Here is a 19,491-nt window from a genome sequence, read left to right on the forward strand (position 1 = left end):
CATTTGTCAGAACTGGGCTTTACTCCAGGGTTACATGAACTCTGAATGCAGCAAGTTCTTTGTTAAAGGGAAAGCAGATTAAAATACAATGAGATCTTTCTAAAATTAATGACCTTAATTAATTTCTTGATTAGACCACTGATTTCTTATGTGAGGAAAATGTGCTAATTCTAGAGTACCTGCCATTTATTAATGCGTTTGCACACTACGTGGAGAAATGCAAGTCAAACTGGAGTAGGTGCAAATTTGCACAAATCTTGTGAAGGAATGCCTGGTCAAGCAAAGGGGGTGAGCATGAAGCTTTGTTTGAAGAAAAAAATTTTAATGTGCAGTGAAAAATTTCTCCAGGATCTGTTTTGCTTTTTGGAGACAGCTGTCCCCCAAAACAATATATTATCTTGTCCTAAACATGGCTAGATTGCAAGTTGACTTTATGTAAAGTTGACTTTATGTCATGCAAAGTTTGGGTGAATGCTTCCCTGCTAGTCAGAAACTTTCTCATGCTTCAAGATCCTTTTCCAGGTGGATCTTTAGGCTCCAAAGCAAAATCCCTATGGATGGCTGCGGCTTTGGCTATAATGTGTAGCTGTAGTTATTGGAGGCACTATTGGAGGCATATTAGTGGCAGATCTAAACACAAGTGCTACTTAGAAATATGTGCTACTTAGAACTTCAGTCACCTCCTGGTCCAGCCTACAGGATTGATGGAGGTGGCCTTGATAATGAAACAGAATAGTTTGGCTTTTTAGTTAAGCTTGAAACTCATGTATTTAACTTCAAGTACAGCAGGACTGTATGTCTTTTTCTCTCCCACACAAGTAGTTTGCATAATTTTTGTCCATAAGCTGTTATCAATAATTATCATTAGTGTGTTTATCAGTTTGGGTATAACAACCAAAAATAATAAAATATTCATTTGCCCTTGGGAAAACAAAGCAGAACCATTCATATAAAGCATTAAAACATGGTTTGCTCCATTTACTGTGCACAGTTCCTGTCTCGTGGAACATTTGTTTCTTAGTATTTCATGCCCTAGTCATCAGGTTAATCATGAGACCTCACTGGCACTGAAAAAATCATAGGGCTTTCTAACTTTGTATTTATTATATGTTCAATACCTGAAAGAAGATAGAAAACATGGAAAACAGACTCTACTGTGTAAGTCACGTAAAGAGGAGATGGCCAATTCAGAGAACTTGCAGACACACTGCGCACTTTCAGGAAACTAATAAAAAGGAGCCAAAAAAAAGGAGTAAAAGAAAGAAACAGCCCCAAACAAATGAAAACCAATGGCCCAGAAATGTTACAGCAGATAGTGCTTTTCCTGAAAGTTAATCATTTACTGCTGTTGCTTTCACTGAAATGCCGATTTCTTTCTGATGCACCATTCAAATGTTAGATAATGGAACTCCATGACATAAAAGAATGTATTTGGGTTTATCCCAAACTCAGTATCCAGCATTTTTGGAGGTTTGCTCAAGTTGGCTGTCTTCTTAGTTAAGTTTATTTTTCATATCTGCTTATCTCAAAATTGAAGGACCCAGCTAGCATTGCAAGTAGAAAAGCCAAAATGCTGTCAGAAAAAATTATGCTTATAGTATTTCTATATCACAGAGTGCAGTTAAATCTCTAAAGGAAGATTGCTTTGGAAAACTATAGCCTCCATTTGCAACCTGAGGATGTCCAGTTAGAAGTGCTTTTCAGGTTGCACCACAGTTCATGGTACAATTCTGTAATTATATTATTCAGGAAGGATTTTTCTTTATGCTGAAATTAGTTGAATGGGAACAGAAAAACATGGAATATTCTTTAAAAAAAAAAAGCATCTTCCTTCATAATTTAAATGATCCAAGCCTATATAGTCACAGTTAGCCTTCTACTTATGTATTCTGAGAGGAAGAGAAAACCAACCCTGCAAAGGCTGGTCCACAGATCACCTTGCTAAAAGCACCTGTCTAGCACCTGTCACTTCAGTCTAGCAATCCTGCCACACAAACAGTTTTTAAATTGCAGCAAAGTAACAAATTCCATGGGATAGTACATTTCAGCCAGATACCAATGCCTCCTACATTACTGGAGAAAAAATTGTTGAACCTACTTGCACCTGCAGAGTGGTGCAGCTGCCAGCAGCAGAGGTATTAAAGGATACTGTGCTCTATGTGATTAATGAAGGAGGCTGAGGTTAATATTGTGGAAAATATTCTGTTAGGTAATGAGCATATATGAACATTTCTTAAGTACTTGGTCATATCTGGATTGATGCTATTGTAAATGATTTTTGGGGCTTTTTTTTTTTTTTTTTCTTTAACAGGAGGCCACATAATGCAACAAGCATGTAGGAAGCTAACACAAAGAAGAGGTGGGCAATTATAGCTGAAGGGTAGAGGAGAGGGGAAGTGCTGGTGTGCAGAGAGGAAAGCTACGTAGCTTCAAGGGCAGTGGCAGCTGGCTGATGTGGCAGCTGTGTTGAAGCTGGCTTTTGATACGAGTAGTCTTGTCAGGTTCTGCATTTCCCATTGCAGGCAGGGGATGCTTGGGATGCATCAGCTTGGTTTGTGTAGCTTGAGCCGTTCCAAATAGATTTTTGTTACATTTTTGAGAGCACATTAATTTGACCAAAAAATATTAGAAAATACTATGATCTGATGAATTTCATACCTTATGCAGCTTGAGATAATATTTATTCCATGTTATCTGAGCTGATACAGCACTTAATGATGATACAAAAGTACAGGCTGCTTTGGATTAGTCATTAAAGTATGGGTCTAGTATCAACTGGAAGACCTCTGAGGGATCCCCAGAAGAAAAGGGGGAAAAAGAAGGTTTGCCATAATAGAAGGTTTATCTTTTCATGTTAAGGACTCCAGATGAGTAGATTAAGTATTGTGTAAATGCCATAATTAACCAGTTTTTCACATTGACTGGATTTTGGGCTGTAAAAATTAATCAAGAAATTCACTGAAAAAGTATACAGAACATATGCAGAAATAGCTTAGCTATTGTTGGATGAGTAAAATGGGAAAAAAAAGAGGAAGCTCTAAGAGGGAAAAATTATCCAGCCTACTGTTGGGTAAAGTTTAGAAAGCAAACACATTTTCAGTCAGAATTTCTAGTGCTGTACAAATAAGCCCTTTGTAATAACAAGGAACCATAACTTGAAAATATGAATGGGACTGCATTTGAAAAGGAACAACACAAAATCAAATCAAACTTCTCACCTGTTCTGGTGATTTGTACTTTTTTATTGAACAAGTATCCTTGGCATTTGAAGCCTGGAGTTTTCCCAAAGCCTTCGAGTGCCTCCAAACCACCACAGGACTTGTTCAGTTTGACGAGGCTGGTTAGAAAGCAAACTGTGCAGCTGAGCAGCAACAGGATCAAGCCTTGCGCTGTCTTTCTGAGGTCTGGACCCTTGCTGGGTGGCACTGAGGTCCTGGAGACCCATCCCTGCTCCAGGCTCTTCATCTGCTGATTGAACTTAAAATACAAATACAGAGGCTGGAAGGGAAGGATAGCCTCTAGGGCTCTGCCTTCCTGTACTGCTAGCCTGGGGGTACAGCTGGCAATACCAGTACTGGAGAGGGTGAGTGAGGCGTAGTTCACATGGTCCTTTTACTCGCAAGGATGGCTGGGGAAGTTCTCCCAACCGAGAGTGGATCCAAACTGAAAATAAGCCTTCTCTTCTACGGAAAAATGTGGCTTCCTGCTGGCCAAAACAGTTTGTAAGCTTTTACCAAGTCATACATGCACTTCAGCCCCCCTCCCTAAAAAGGGAAAATCAGACCTGGGATTTCAAAAGTAGGATATTCTGATTTTCTTCAGTTCTGGGTGATGGCTTCTTACATTTTTTCCTCTGATTTTTTAGAAATAGGCTTTTCCTTTCCTTTTTCTCCTCAAATATAGCACTCTAACACTTTTTTTTTTCCTGGGGAAACAAGTCCTGGGGAAACTTCTGTCAAAAAATTTTTTTCAGCTTCTGGGTTGTTTTGATAAGAGAATTTAAGCTTGGTTTGGCCCCCAAACCCGATTATTTCCCCAAACCTGCTACTGTACTTTATTCAAATGGAAAGAAGAACAATTCCATCATTTATTTCTTTTTTCCAATAACTTATCAACAACTTATTCACTAATTGTGGAGAACAAGGCTGGGAGCCCATTCACTGTTGAATTTGCTTATAGTATGGTGAGGAAGAAGAACTCTTAATGGAAAAAGGTGGGTTTTTTTCAAGTGCCCAATGACTAGTGGCTGCTGTGTGGTGAATGTTTGAAAATGCCACCTTATACTTGGGAGCAGACACATTTGTCAACGTTGTCACTGGTACCTGTGATTGCATTTTGGACAGGTACAGCAGACTGTACTGTCCAGTATGAATGGCTGTATTTTTCTTCAGAACTCATAAATTCAATGTCAGTGGGGGAGGAGAGGAGGGCTTCTTGCACAGCAGGTTTTCCAGTCCTACAGAACAAACTACCTTCAGCTCTGGAAATATCTGCAATTAAAAGCAGCAATGATGTGGGAATAAGCTCCACATCTGCTTGCACTCAGCATTTAATCCACCCTGAGGCAGACAGGAACCTACCTACTCACTGCCAGCAAAGCCACATCCCTGCAGCTGACCTCAGACAAGTTCTTGTTCTTGGGTGTCCCCTGTCACAAATTCATTGTTGCCTTGCCCTAACTTCCTTACTTTCTCTCCCTAAAATTAAACACTTCCTTTTCCTACCTTGTGTTAACAGATTTATTTAAGTCATACAGCTCCATGTATTGCATCTGACATGAAAAGTCTGGATGTTGCTTAGGGCATCTTTCTGCCACTTTAACAGAAGTAAAGGAAATACACTAATGCAATCCCATTGTCCTTGGTAAAAGGCAACTGGATTGCTAAGCAGCAGTGTTCGATGTGGTGCCGCCAGTTCCCAGATCCTGCCAGAAAATGCTCAGCAAAAGCCTTTGTTCTAGTCTTTAGAGAGAAATTAAGGCAGCCCATTAAAAATAATAAAAAAGTAAATGAATAACCGATTATGTGACTACAAGTTCCTAAGCCTGTGATTTTATCTCAGAAGAAGCTGGCAATGGTTCTGTGCCCATTTTATTTTACAAAAGGATTTTGGAATTAAAAACTCCATTAGAACTTGCACAGTCAATTTTTGCAGGCAGAAAACTTTCAGCTGAACTTTGTTCAACCTGTTTGTTGCACATGCATTTTGTGCTAGTGACATGACAACAGCTACAAGAGATCATAGGCAAACCGAGCCCATAATGCTACTCTGCCCTTGGGATTTTCTCTCCTGTCCCAATGCTGGCCTGATGGTGATGTCCACCAAACTGACTGTTACCAATTTTAATTTACAGGATCAGGGTGAAATGTCTATTTGGACAGAGGAGCTCCCAACGGTTTGGAAGGGAATTGCAAGAGAGGGAACTACATATCTGTGTAATTGTGGGAGATATCTGCCTCTCATTCAAAACATAAATACTTTTATTTTGCGACACTTTTGATCCATGGTAAAAATTTATTTGCCCAGGAACTCCTACAGTAAGGTGAGCTAAAATTTGCATTAACCTTGCTCCTTTGTGCCTGGTTTCTCTTTTTACTCTGCTGACCTTACCCCAGAAAATCTTCATTGTTTTGCCCTTCGTCTTCACATTGTATCATTCATGGTGATGAGTATTCGCAGTGCTGGTACTCCCACTGTTTTGGACTAACTCAAATTAAAGCACTTTGGTGACTTAAAGTGTATCTACAGAAAAAGGCCTGGTTTCCACATTGCTCTGCCCCTGCCCTGACACAGCCTTAGCCCCATGATGTTTCTGTATGCAGTGTGACATGCTCCATGGGGCGCGGGGCCTCTCTTTCCTGCTGGTGATCCACCTTGGACAGCCACCACTTGGCCTCGCACATGGAAGCATGTGCTAGTGCACATCTGCCCCACTGCTGGGTTCTTTCTGGATGACCCCAGAAGACCTGCTTGCACTTTGCTCACCTGAGCCTGGGGACCTTGGGGTGAGTCATCCCTAAATGGGACAAAGGTATTTCCATAAAGATCTCCCATAAAAGCAGTATGAAATTGTATCAAACTCCCTAAGAACAACAGAAAATCAAACCCGTCAAAATAAACAGCAATTCATCAAATCAACCAAAATCAGGCAGAAATGAAGCCTGCGAGCTTTCAACCGGAGAAATTTTTTTAGAAGCCATGAAAGCTACAGCAGTGCTGGGGCTACTTTGATCTGTAAGTTACACCATGTGTGGTTGTTACTAACATTGACTGAGGATCATCTCTCAATTAGAGTTTATGCCTCTTGTAATCATTTGTAATCATTTGCCTTATTGGTAACTTCACCTGTAACCAGACAATGTGTGTTTATGGCTCGTTATGGTTAGGCATGTATAAAAACCAGTCCTTGAACCAACACTTTACACATTAGATGTTGTCAGGGGCAGAGGAATAGTTTTAAGGAAACAACTTACAAAACTCCTTGCTTTGTCATAAGAAGGCCAATGCCAGATGTGGTGGGCAAAAGCCTGTACCTTTTAACACTATCAATATTTTAATAACCCATAGCTTGTCTACTTAATTGTTCCACTTCCTCTTCAAAAGGTTAGTGATGCTGCAGGTGTGGAAGAAGACAATGAGAGAATGGGAAGTTTTGGAGGCAGCTTCATGAAAGGTTAAGGTCAGGTAGCCTCTTACAAATTGGGATTATCCTTCAGGTAGTCTGCTTCTCTTCACAGTTATGTTATATAAATCAGTAATCACAGCAACAGAAATACTTCTAAGAGAACAGGACTGTTAGAAAGAATTTGGAGAGCTGTTGCATCTCTGAGACTCTGCACCAGTACTGAAAGCAGGCAGTAACTGCTGACTGGGTCTTGAGCTTTTGATGCAACATACTACTGAAGACTTTTAAAGTAAAGCCATAATTTCTCTAAAAGTGAACATGAATTCCTAAGACAAGAGAATCTTAGACATGAAAAGTCCACTGGAAAACACAGCAGGAAAATTATATGTGGGACAACAGTACTACAAATGAGGAAAAAGTCTATTTACCGTAACCTTAGATGGTGAGTGAACATGTCCAAGTTCATGAACCAAGTAGCTGTAGATCTGGATGTGAACACGAAACAGTGCATCCAAAAGCAAGCTTGTTGCTGAGTTCTGATAGTTTATTCCTGAAGCTGCCTTCCTGTCCGAAGTGTTAGGAGTCAGAGCTGCAATGGGTACGCATGCTCATTACTTCTGAATAACGAGACAGCACAAAAAGAGGTTTGGCATCCTCCCCTGGGTGGTGACCACTGCAAGAGAAATTAATTACTGAGAGCAATTTGTGTCAGAGTAACTCACAAATACTACTGCCACAGAAGAATTCATAGCCGGAAGAGGACAGAGAATCATCTCTGACGATTGCCTTTGACAAAGTTTCCTCCTTACAAACTTGATATCATGACAATTTCTTTTTACAATAAATGAAAACATCCATTTCATGCTGTGCTAATAAATGTGTCCTAAGAAGAGGTCAGGCTTGGCTGTTGTCTTCTGCTATAGATAAGTCAAAGATGGGACAAACATAACAGTCCTAGAAAGCATGAGCCTGACTCATCACTGTGTTTCTGCTTTTACAGAGCAGACCCTGGAAGATGGCCCAGGCATATCAAAACTGTTAGAGATTAGTTTTAACTTCAACAGGAGTTCGTGCCTGCAGAGCCAAGAACTCCCTGAGAAGGGACACGGGCACCCAGGCTTAGGAAGGCAAAAAAGAACAGGAAAGGAGTGGAGGGACTTAATTAGAGAACCGTGAAAACCCAGCACACAAGGAATCTGAACACAGTGGGGTAACAAGATACGCATAACCCAGTGGACTGAAAGCTCACCCATCTTGCTTGCAGGTCCAGCCTAGCTCTAACTTTGCATCAACAGGGAGCATTTATGAGGCAGGGGGCGTTTAGCATGCCTTCTGCCCCTTCTGCTTTCTTGTCACCAGGCACACAATTCATCTGCTAATAATGCACAGCCACAAGGGACTGCACCAGCTTGGGGTGGTATGTAAGATTATGAAAACCACTAAGTATCATGAAGAGACCAGCTTTGAGTTTTTTCTGGGTAATAGATACCATGGAGAACTTTCAAAAACCCCAAACTCCTTTATAGGCCTTTCAGGAAATCTCCCCCACCAAGTCTAACACTCAGGAGTTCATGCAAATTGGAAAGCTCCTGTAACAACCTCTGTGAGAGAGACTTGCTCTAGCTAATCATCAAGGCCTTATCTCCTTCCTGCTCAGAGCTGACTCAAAAAGCTGTGCCAATGCTTCTACCAATACGGTGAGAATGGACAAACATCCCTACCAGCACTTCTTTTCATTTGGCTCATTATTAACTGCATGGCCAGGGTATTAGCCATCTTAAAACACTAGTACCGCTTTCTTCTCTTGGTGCTAAATATGATGAGTGCAGTATACTATAGAACCATAAAATACTCATCTAGGCTGTAAGAAAGAGTTAAGCTTTCCCAGACCACAGTAGGTCATCTGTCCAGTAAAAATTCTTCAGTAAAAATTCAATAACATTTCTTCAAAAGGTCTCAAACTGATTTTTTTTTCTCCTTTGATCTGAACCATGGTCGTTGCAGCAAAGCTGATCTCAGCCACAAATCTGTTTCCACACCTGGCTCCAACTTCAGCTGGATTTGATCAACGTGCTCCATGCAGGAGAGGTGGCAGAGGTCTGCCCGGCAGACACACGCTCAGTGGGAGTGAAATAGTGACGACTGTCAGCGCTTTCCTTCTTCAAAGGGCTCCAGAACAGTGAATTCTTCATCTGCCCTGGGAGGCTGGGTCTTGCTCTTGGGGAGGATTCCCCCTCTGCCCCCCTTTATCTATTTCTGAGAATAGATTTGTATATATTATAAATAATATGATACAATGTAATATATACAATACAACATAACATAGCATAACATAATATAAATAATCTATATATAGTATATTGTATGTAATCTCTCTCGCATATGAAGAACTAGTGATATTTAAAATAAAAGCGGTAGTATGAACGTTCTTTCCAGGTGTGGAGGCATGGTGTGAACAAGCACTGTTTTGTAAATGCGCTGCGTGCATCACGGGCAAAGTATCTCACACAACATTTTCAAAAGCGACCAGTGATTTTGCTGCCTTGTTTTTAAGAAGCCTTGAAAATGCTGGATTCTTGCCAGGAGAAAAGTTGTTTGAAGTCCTTCTTAGATAGGCCCTCTAGAAGTCGACACTCTCTAAATCTATAGCCACCTTCTAAACTTCAGGCCAAGATATAATTTTGTTTAGATCAAAGAGTTTCCTTGTGGGAAAGCCTTCCTGTGTCTCTGTAGCAAAAGGATTATCAGCATGTTAACTAATCTCTCGTATCACAGCATGGCGGAGTACTTCAGGCACTGATGTGCAGTGATTCATGTCCCCAGAAGGCAGGGCAGCACTACACAGAGACTTCCCTGGAAGTTCTTCTTGGCATAGGGGAAATTGCTGCTTGTGTTCAAGAAAATATGTTGGGAAATAATCCTCGAAGAACCACATTGAGATACAGTGAGTCACGCCTATGTTGGGAATGCAGTGGAGAAGGGGGATGGGGAGGACATTCCAGAATGGGGACTGGATTGGCTGCTGTAGCTGGAGTCCGGTGCTTTGCTTGGGATCACAGCATGTGTTTATGCCACTCCTGGAAGGACTCCACAGCTGGACTGTGCAGAGACCAGGAAACTGAAAAACTGCAACTAAAGTCAAGTGAAAATAGATGACGGTCTGTCTGTTAAGAGAGAGGCGGCCAGGCATTCCCCTCCCCTTTGCTGCCAGGGTCATGGAGAGCACAGGGCTCCTGTACGAGAATCAAGCTGTGATGTACGCTGGGACAGTGAGATTTCCCTTCGTGAGCTGCACTCACAGCATGAGGACCCCGCTCTATCTTGATGACGCACTTTTTCTCAAGGTGACGGTCCCTGGGATGTGCAACTTTACCTGCACAAAGCTACTGTTTCAGGGGAACGGAAAGTCTCAAAGCACCGTAGTAGGAACAAGGAGCCAGCATAGTCCATCAGAATCCCTTCCCCTTCTTCAACACCATAGCAACTGCGTAGCGTTATACATGTTTGAGCCTCTTCCCTTGCATTTCCCCTCCACTGAGCACCTTCTGCTTGTTATTTTCTTTCCCATGTGCTGCTTTCGTCCAAATCGGAGGCTTCACGTGGATGCCAGAAATCGATTTGCGCTATGAGGCTTCCCCCCAAAACAGGCTTGTGGTTCGTCAGCAAACCTTTGCAATCAGGAAGCTCCTTCTCCTCAGCGGTGAGTACAGCGGACTTTGGTTTGGAAATGAGAAGACCTTTCCCAAGTTGTGACTCATGGCCATGTTTCCCATTGCACTCAGTACAGACTCGGGCAGCACCAGATCTCACCTTGTCTCCACAGAATTACTTTAGAAATTATGGTGGTGAAATGAGTGAGACTGATCGTATAGGAATGTAATCATACTGCAGGATTATTTTGTCATACTTTTTGCCCCCTCTGACTTTTCCTTTCAGTCACAGAGATATTTCACAAACCGATTTATAAACTCAGTTACGGTTATTATTACAAAAAGTTGTACTGGGAGCACTTCAGCAAAGGTTCTGCCATGGTCTGTGGGCACAGCAGACCAGCTAGGTCAAGAGCTGTTTTTCTTGGCTCACTGTTGTCAATGGTCCGTGACATTTGGTGATAGGATGTGTAGTAACCTGTAACTTAATCTTATTCATCCAGAAGGGTATATGGCACATCTTTCTTCTCTTTTGAGCCTTCAGCCCGAGTAGGATATTAGAAAAAAAGTGTGACTAGAATAAATGTTTTATAATGTATTAATGGGATGCAGCAATAGAATGAACATTGTAAATTACAGTAATTACAGACTTTCTGAATAAGAAACAAGAAATACCAAATGGTCATGTGGAAGGAGAAGAAATGAGTTAACCTAGCTAGCCACTGGATGGCACAATTGCTCTATTTAACTATTGCAAAACTGGGGTTTTTTTTCTTCAGATGCAAGGGAATAAACAAATCAAGCCAGGTGCAAGGTAGTTATTTACAGTCTAATAAACCAAACTAGAAAACCAAAGTCATACACCAAGTAGGAAGTAGAGTTTGTCATTGCACTATTTATGATTTCCTGCAAACACTACTGCTTTAACAGATCAATCAACCAAAACAACTATTTGAGCAACTGAAATAACACTGAACTTTGTTTTCCCTCCTGCTTATGCAGCTCCAATGTCTTGAGATTCATGAAAAAAAAAAGAAAAAAGAAGAAAAAAAAATGGCTGAACATGTAGAAGTATAAAGGACTAAGAAAATGAAATTAAGCTTCTTGACCAAATACTTATTTTTTTAAAAAAATAAGTTACAATTAATAGGTCTAAACATTGAAATTATGAAAGTGTCCCTGATTTCCCAGTTGAGTTTTTTGAAACATCATTGCCTATTTTGTTTCAAGGCCTCTGTTTCATGGTGTTCAGTGTACTGTAATTACTTGATTTATTTTTTTTTTGCTGACATTCTTTGGATCCACACCTTTTTTTCCTCCTTGCGGAAAAGCGGGTAAGATTTCTGTAAGTCATAACATGTAAAGCTATGATGTTTACCTCCAGTGAGATACGTTGGTAGTTATATAAGCAGTATTTCGAAAAATGCAGACATATAAGGATGATAGTCAACCTTGGTAGTACAATAATAATACACAGCAAGAGCAGCAGCATCCTTTTGATGGGCTTTACTGGCAGCCTGTTGCTCATATGGGACCCCTCCTCCCCAACTCCATTTTCAGCTGTGATTTTGACTGTTTTCATGGGGAGATACAAACCTAGTGACAACTGCAAAGTGGGTGGGCACCACTGTTTGCTCAGATCAACCACACAGAAAAGCTTAAGGACTGCTGATTTAACTTTTATTGTGGTTTTCTGAAAAATAACAATTAAAAAAAAACAGGAGAAAGAGAGATTTGCACGATCACATAGTTTTTCAGTTGGCCATTTGCCTTTAATAACTTCTGAAAGATGACAGCAGCCTACAGTTCTTAAATATAGAATTTTCTCCCAGTTTGGGATGGAATAAAATGGTACCTGGGGACAGAAGACATGGAAACAGCAGTGTCCCCTTACTGTTTCCGCAAGCTGGCTGTGGCTGGCCTGTCAGCACACCAGCCTGATGATCAGCGCATGCATTGCTTCAGCCTCTGGTCTGCCACCCAAAAAAAACAGGGACACAAGAGAGGCTGCTGGGGTTAACATGGAAAGATGAGGAGACTTCTGGTGGATGGAGAGCAACCAGACTTCATCGGATCCATTACTCATTTTTTTTGACTTATTTTAAAGTCTGAAAGGTACAATCAGTTGCCTAGTTTCAGATGCACATCAAAATACAAGGAGATAAATAACAGTCCCTATGAAGGCTGTAGAAGCACAATGCCGTGATGGAAAGGCTGAGAGTAGCTCCAAGGGTTTGCATGTGGAAACGGTGGCACGTGGCCAGTTCCAAATCCCAGAGATACTGCTCTTAGAGCAAAATAAATTCTTTAATAGGCATAATTCAAAACCAGAAGAATAAACAGTATTTGTATGAATAGCTGACCGGTTCATGTGTGGAGGAGGGATCCCCTTGACAGGGAAAAGAAGTAGTACCCGAGACCTAAAACCACTGGATGAAACTGAAAAAAATCCTGTACTTAATATTACCAAAGACTCCTACACAAACCCAAGGCATGAGCATAAAAGAAGAGCTCACTTTTCTGTAAGGAGAAGAAAAGTCCTAGCACACCATCAGTCTCTAGCGCACAAGTCGGCTCTCCTATAGAAGGCATATGAGTTAGGAATCCTCATTCTTTCTCCTCAGAACATTTAAAATACAGAAAAAGAGGCAAAGAGGAGTATGATACACTAATAGAGAGGACAGCGGCTGGCTCATGTGTATGCTGCTGAGCAGAGGGGCCGTGATGATGGGGCACTGGTTGAAGTGCCCAGATCCTGAGCTGGGGCTGGGATTCCCCCATGGGGCTCCTCCTGAGCTGGCCCGAGCTGGCCCTGGCCCCTGGCACTGCTATGATGCTCTCATCCTCCTCCCGGTTTATAAACCAGCTGCTACAGAAAGTGGGGAGGAAAGCATGATAGGTCAGAGAGGTCCAACTGGGGTTTTTTTTTGGCTGGGTGGGTCCTATGCAGCACTCTACCCTCCTGCCCTCCCACTGCTCCGCATGCATCTGTGCCTGTCTGCATGGCCTTCCCCAAATGATGGAGAGTGGGTTCCTACCTGTCACCCCAGGGTTACTACCGAATGCCCCCAAACCAATGCTCCTATTGTCCATACCATCCCAAATGGATCATCCTGACTTCAGAGGACACCTGGGGTGGGGACTGCCTTTTTGTTTGGGGCTTGTGCTGCCCACGGCACAACGGGTGATAAACCAGGATCTGGGCTGGCCTTGTGGTACAACTAGTAACCCCAGTTTGAACGGAGTTAAAGGTACACTCAGAGTTATTTGGATCTACTGAAACTGCAGGCAAAATGAGCAGGTTTTTGGTGTCCCTGAATTTAAAGCTTTGAGCACAATAGCCTTCCATTCTAGACTATCAGTGCTTATTTCTCATAAAGAATTTAAAGCAATTGTCAGGAGGATAGAGCCCATAAAATAAATATACTGTAGAGCCCTAATTTATTCTCAGAGCTTTACTGATGCCGCAACCCACAAACAGCAACAGATCCCTTTGTGTAAATCAAAGCATATATTTGGTTACAACCATCTGTTTACAGTGCATAGCTCTGAGCCCCGATTCATTATGGCGTAACTCCAGTTTTGTAAATGGCACTTAGATTAACACTGAATGATGCTTGGATGGACCTGGCTTTTTAATGTTTAATAGTTTGTTTTTCCTTAACTATCAGAGTTATTACCTGTTTCAAAAGTAACAGTTGAGTGCAACGTTCATGTCCATGAGTCCACTAGAAGAAAGGCACTGCAGGTCTCCTACCACTGCCTAAGTAAAGGACTGTGACTATGGACTAAGAGTTGGAACATGTTATAAAACCGAAGTATTGGGCAATGTATTCAGGATAGTTAATATTTTTCATGGTGTGCTAATTTGTCATGTGAATACTTAAATGTGTGATAGCTTTGTGGGATGTAAATATGGCATCTATAGGAAGTTAATGAGCGCATCTGTACTGGCAAGCTGGTGTCTTTCATGTTTTGCTTCAAAGCCATGTTCTCCTGGTCACCCAAAAGGCTCATGTCCATCTGAAACAAGCCAAGTGGCTTCCCAGTAGAGACAACTTTACTCATGACACACTGCTGTCACCTTCCCTGCAATGCCAAAATGACAGGTCTGTGCTACACAGTTTACAAGTGAACATCCTGGCTGGAGGCACAAAGGGCTCTTCTGACACCAGTGACAAAACAGTGCAAAGGAAGCCAGTATAAGCTGTTCTTAGGTGGCTACCTTCCTGGGTTGCAACATTGAGTTTCTTGTCCACCTGATGAAAGCGTAGTGTTATTGACCTGAGAGACCTGCTATTGACTTAAGTCTTGCGAGATTTCGCCCTTCCGTTTTACTATCCTGTTGCAAAGTGAACAACGCAGACATTAGAACCTGCACTTTGCCAATATGGAGAACACTGGACTCAGGAGTGGTTTGTGCCTGTTGTTTCCAGGTTAGTACACAACCTATTGCAGGATTAAGTTGTAAGAAAAAAAAAAGTTAAAAGTGTTCTTTTTCTTTTTTCCCTTTATTTTAAGAAATACCATCCCACCTCCTGTTATCTTCTGGGATCTTAAATTTCCTTATATTCATTAAAGAAAGGAAATATCATGGACTGCAACCACATGATTTGCCATCATCATGACCTGCTGGTAAAGATGTGGGTCACTGGTCACCTCTCTAAGTCTCCTCCTTGCAGACCCTGCCCAGGGAATTATACATTGACCCATTAGACAGGAGTAGTTACAGAGAGGCTGAGTTTTGTAAGATGTAGCTGTTGCACTCATGCTTGAAAATGTGGAAAAACATAAGCCAGTAAGTTGATGACATGTGTTTCTATAAATATACAGCAAATAAAGTAACTGAAAGCAGGTCTGGTTTATGTTAACTTTAAACATTGCAAAGTTAATTGCAACTCTATTTTCCATTAGTTCCAATTCCTACAGGTATGTACTGTATTCTAGCTTGAATTTTAAGGAAGGTTGAATGAATATGCATTAATTTAGAATTTATTTTAAAAAATGTTTTATTGGAGCTGTCCTTTACAAATCAAGTTAATAATGCTATTTTTGAAAAATAGTCAGTTTGTGTCTTAATCTAGTACTTCTACCTTTCTCTTTGTTTTTTTTTTTTTTTTAATATTTAAAAAGCAATCTCAAAGCATCAGAGAAGGCACAGATGAAAAAGTTAAGTTAAACTCAATACTATTCTTTAGCCTCATTCTTGACATTTTTATTACATAAGATGGGAAATTAGTACCAGATTGAGAGATCTTAAATATATTTTTTTTCTTTGAAGTATCAACATTACTGCAGTTTCACTTTAGACTATCAATCAGTCCATTTTTTGACAGGAAAAGAAAATCATTAATAAGAATATACATATATCTAGTGTATCTTCCTTCTCTCTGCCCCCCCCCGCCCCCCCGCTTTCACTGTTGTAGTATCAGAGTGCCTTCCTAAAGTTATGAGCAGCATTACATTTTGCTTTGTTTATATAATCTCTCTGTTATATTCCTCTGTTTAATGTTTAAAATAGCTTGGAGATTGTAATTTGATTCTGAAATACGGTAAAATATTTGACAGTGGATTAAGCTTTCTTGTAATCATACTTTTCCCTGCCAAAATATTTTTTTCTAAACTATCAGACAGCAGTTAAGGGCTTAAGTCTCTCCCTCTGTTATGCCCATCCCTGCAGTTGTTTTCACCTCAAGAATTTATGAGAAGAGCTTCCCCTTTAGGATCCCAATTTAATAAAAAAAAAAATCTTACTCTTGCATCTCAATAGCTTAGGCAATGCTATAGATGCCCAGAGGGAGAAAACAAATAAACAGACCAAAAAAAAGAAGAAACATTTCTGTATGACCTTGAGCAACATGCATACCCATTTTATGGTTTCTGTTGTATCAGTTCAAGGTTTTTATATGGAAAACTCAGCTGTTTTTTCCTTGACTGTTCGGTGCATGTTAGTAATGACTTGTGGCCATGCAACTCTAGGCTACATACAGTCTCCTGATATCTTAATAGGGTCCCGCCTGCTTGGTGCCTCAGTAAGAAAGGAAAGGGTTTGGGAGGAGGTGGCCCTGGAGTCCCCATCCCTGGCAGAGCAGTGTGACAGTGCTGAGCAGACATGAACCAAGGACGTGCACCACCACTGAGGTGCCCTGCTCTTTGCTCAGCTGATGGGCTGTTAAAGCTGGTGTGTCAATGACATTTCATCTTGTGGTCTTACAATTTCTCTAGTTAATTTTTTGCAGCAATTCAGCCAGGAGAGCCTTTCTTTCAGCACCCCCTCCTCAAGTGCAGCAGTGTTAGGCTGTTCGGTGGCTGTGGTGTTTCAAGATGAGCATGGCTGGGCTCAGCCCATGGAGACAGTCACGTCTTGGGACAAGCCTGATGCAAGCTTTGCTGTCCTCATTCCACTGAAGACTGACTATGGCTTAACAGTAAGTTACTATGAGTAAATTTTACCTTAGAGATTGTAAATACACTTCAGGATCTTCTGGGATGAAAATGTTGCAGTTGCAAACAAGATGCTGCTGTAATATAAAAGCATTCCATGCTACACTCCATTCTGCACTTCAAAGCTGAGGCACTTGCTTGTTGGTCATGAGTAAAGTGATGCTAGGAGGGATGCAGTGTCTCTCCCCAGCACTGCCCAGTGTGCCTTGTGAAGGGTCACCTGAGTAAAGCGTGGTGCAGTGGGTTTGTGTGGCAAGGTTTTGGGGGGGGGGGGGGGGGGGGGGGCTACAGGGGTGGCTTCTATGAGAAGATGCCAGAAGCTTCCCCCATGTCCCATGGAGGACATGCCAGCTGGATCCAAGATGGACCCACCACTGGCCAAGGCTGAGCCCATCAGCGATGGTGGTAGTGCCTCTGGGATAACATTAAAAAGGTGGGGAATAATAAAAAAAGTCTGCAGCAGAGGAACAGAAGAGTGAGACTACATGAGAGCAACAACTCTGCAGACACTAGAGTCAGTGCAGAAGGAGGGGGCAGAGGTGCTCCAGGCGCCAGAGCAGATTCCCCTGCAGCCTCTGGTGAAGCCCACGGAGAGGCAGGCTGTGCCCCTCAGCCCATGGAGGTTAACGGTGGGGCAGATCTACACCTGCAGCCCATGGAGGTTAACAATGGAGCAGATCTACACCTGCAGCCCATGGAGGTTAACAATGGAGCAGATCTACACCTGCAGCCCATGGAGGTTAACAATGGAGCAGATCTACACCTGCAGGCCACAGAGGACCCCCACCAGAGCAGGTGGATGCACCCAAAGGAGACTGTGACCCCCTGGGAAGCCGTGCTGGAACGGGGTCCTGGCAGGACCCATAGCCCCATGGAGAGAAGAACCCAGGCTGGAGCAGGTTTGCTGGCAGGGCTTGTGACCCCGTGGGGGATCCACGCTGGAACTGCCTGTTCCTGAAGGACTGCACCCCGTGGAAGGGACCCACACTGGAGCAGTTTGTGAAGAATTGCAGCCCGTGGGAAGGACTCACATTGGAGAAAGTCATGGAGAGCTGTCTCCCATGGGAGGGACCCCATGGTGGAGCAGGGGAAGAGCGTGAGGAGGAAGGAGTGGCAGAGTCAGCATGTGAAGAACTGACCACAACTGTCATTCCCTGTCCCCCTTTGCCACTCAGGGGGAAGACGTAAAGAAATTGGGAGTGAGACTGAGCCTGGGAAGAAGGGAGGGGTGGGTGGAAGGTGTTTTTTTTAACAATTTGAATGTTAATAAATTAATTCCCTCAAGTCAAGTCTGTTTTGCCCATGACAGTAACTGTGGAGTGATCTCCCTGTTCTTACCTCGACCCAAGAGCCTTTCCTTGTATTTCCCCTCGCCTGTCTGGTTGAGGAGGGCAGTGACAGGGCAGCTTTGGTGGGCAGTCAGCCAGGGCCAAACCACCACACATGGGCATGTGCGTGTGTAATCTCATTCCCTCCTCTCCCTGCCCTCTGCCCCTGCCTCCAGAGGCAAATCAGACGTGATTTCACACCAACCACAAGCACCATAGCAGACAGACAAGACCAGAACAGCTGTAAGGTTCAATTTTCAAGTTTTTATAGTCATGTGAATAATTCTGCATAATCACTTATGTGTGTCTAGAAAAAGGGCACAGATGCCAGCTATGTCTATTTTATAATATTTTATCTTCTTGCTCTATGGATGCAGTCTGTACCTGCCCTTGGATGCTGCAGTCAGAACAGATCTCACGTACAGGCGAGGCTTTCCTTGGGAAAGCCACAGGAGCTATCCCGTCTGTGGAGCTGGTGCCGGTGAGATGAGGCCTAAGCACATTTTGTCCTGTATTGTTATTTTCTCATGCCTTGTGGCAGTCTCCACTTCTGGCCAATGTTGACGCTGTATAGAAAATTTTCTGCACCGGTACTCCATGCTTTGCCAACATAGGGTGGACATCAGCCTGTGGTGGCGTCTCTCATGCGTGTGTAATATCCCCTTCAACTTCCCTATTAACTGACAGTACCCTTCACAGTATTTCTAAATTGCAGTTGAACCAAGTTACGCTTTGCAACTCCATGGACATGGATGATGCTACCCTGGTGTAATGGACAAACTTCAACTTAATGTGGGAAAGGGAAGATTGTGAGAAGGGATGTTTTCCATAGGAAATGGGGAAATGGACTATATGAGGAGCATTTGGCACTTCTCTGATATATCATACATATTCCACAAGTTTTTCAAACCCAACTCGTGAGTGGGAAGAGAGCATGAATTACAGAGCAATTGCATAATATTTGGTCTAATATTGCTGCATGACACTTTTAGCCTGAAGCAATCTTGTGAATTTGTATTTCAGATTACCCATGCTCTTTCTCAAGAAATCTAATTAAACTTCAAAGATGTTCCCACTAAATTGAACTCTATAACTGCAGCAACAGGAATGACATCAGAACCTTTGGAAAGGAAAAAGACGAATACTGCAAGGAAAAAAAAAATAGGAAAAAAGCTTTTAGGAGGCTATTGACTATGGGCCAAACTATGCCCTCAGCTATGTATATGCTATTCCCATTGAAGCTAAGGGGATTTTTACATGCCTTAGCGCAGAATACAGTCCCTAGCTTTAGATAGCAAAACTCATCCATGGCCAGATGAGAAATACACATACAAAAATCAACATATGCTATAAATTTCACTGTATTTGGCTTCCTTATATAGCTATTTCTTTAATGAATATCTGTCTGCTTTGTAAAGGAGTTTCAAAATCACAGCTTTTCCTT

At 42.2% G+C, this 19,491-nt stretch overlaps 2 protein-coding genes across 3 annotated transcripts in view; both read right to left on the reverse strand.

The window, feature by feature from the left end:
• Positions 1-7,152, reverse strand: part of ABCB5 (ATP binding cassette subfamily B member 5) — a 68,148-nt gene extending 60,996 nt beyond the window's left edge. Inside the window, exon 1 of the mRNA XM_013294507.3 lies at positions 7,054-7,152. The gene's annotated coding sequence lies outside the window, so the exon portion shown is untranslated. The remainder of the gene's footprint in view (positions 1-7,053) is intronic.
• The window catches only part of ITGB8 (integrin subunit beta 8), a 69,149-nt gene continuing 56,776 nt past the window's right edge, over positions 7,119-19,491 (reverse strand). For both annotated transcript variants that reach the window (XM_055804094.1, XM_055804090.1), the window contains exon 15: positions 7,119-7,298. In XM_055804094.1, the coding sequence (XP_055660069.1) occupies positions 7,209-7,298 (90 nt within the window). In that variant the 3' untranslated portion in view covers positions 7,119-7,208. The remainder of the gene's footprint in view (positions 7,299-19,491) is intronic.

The sequence above is a fragment of the Falco peregrinus genome, chromosome 5 (assembly GCF_023634155.1).
Source record: "Falco peregrinus isolate bFalPer1 chromosome 5, bFalPer1.pri, whole genome shotgun sequence".
Lineage (NCBI taxonomy): Eukaryota > Metazoa > Chordata > Aves > Falconiformes > Falconidae > Falco > Falco peregrinus.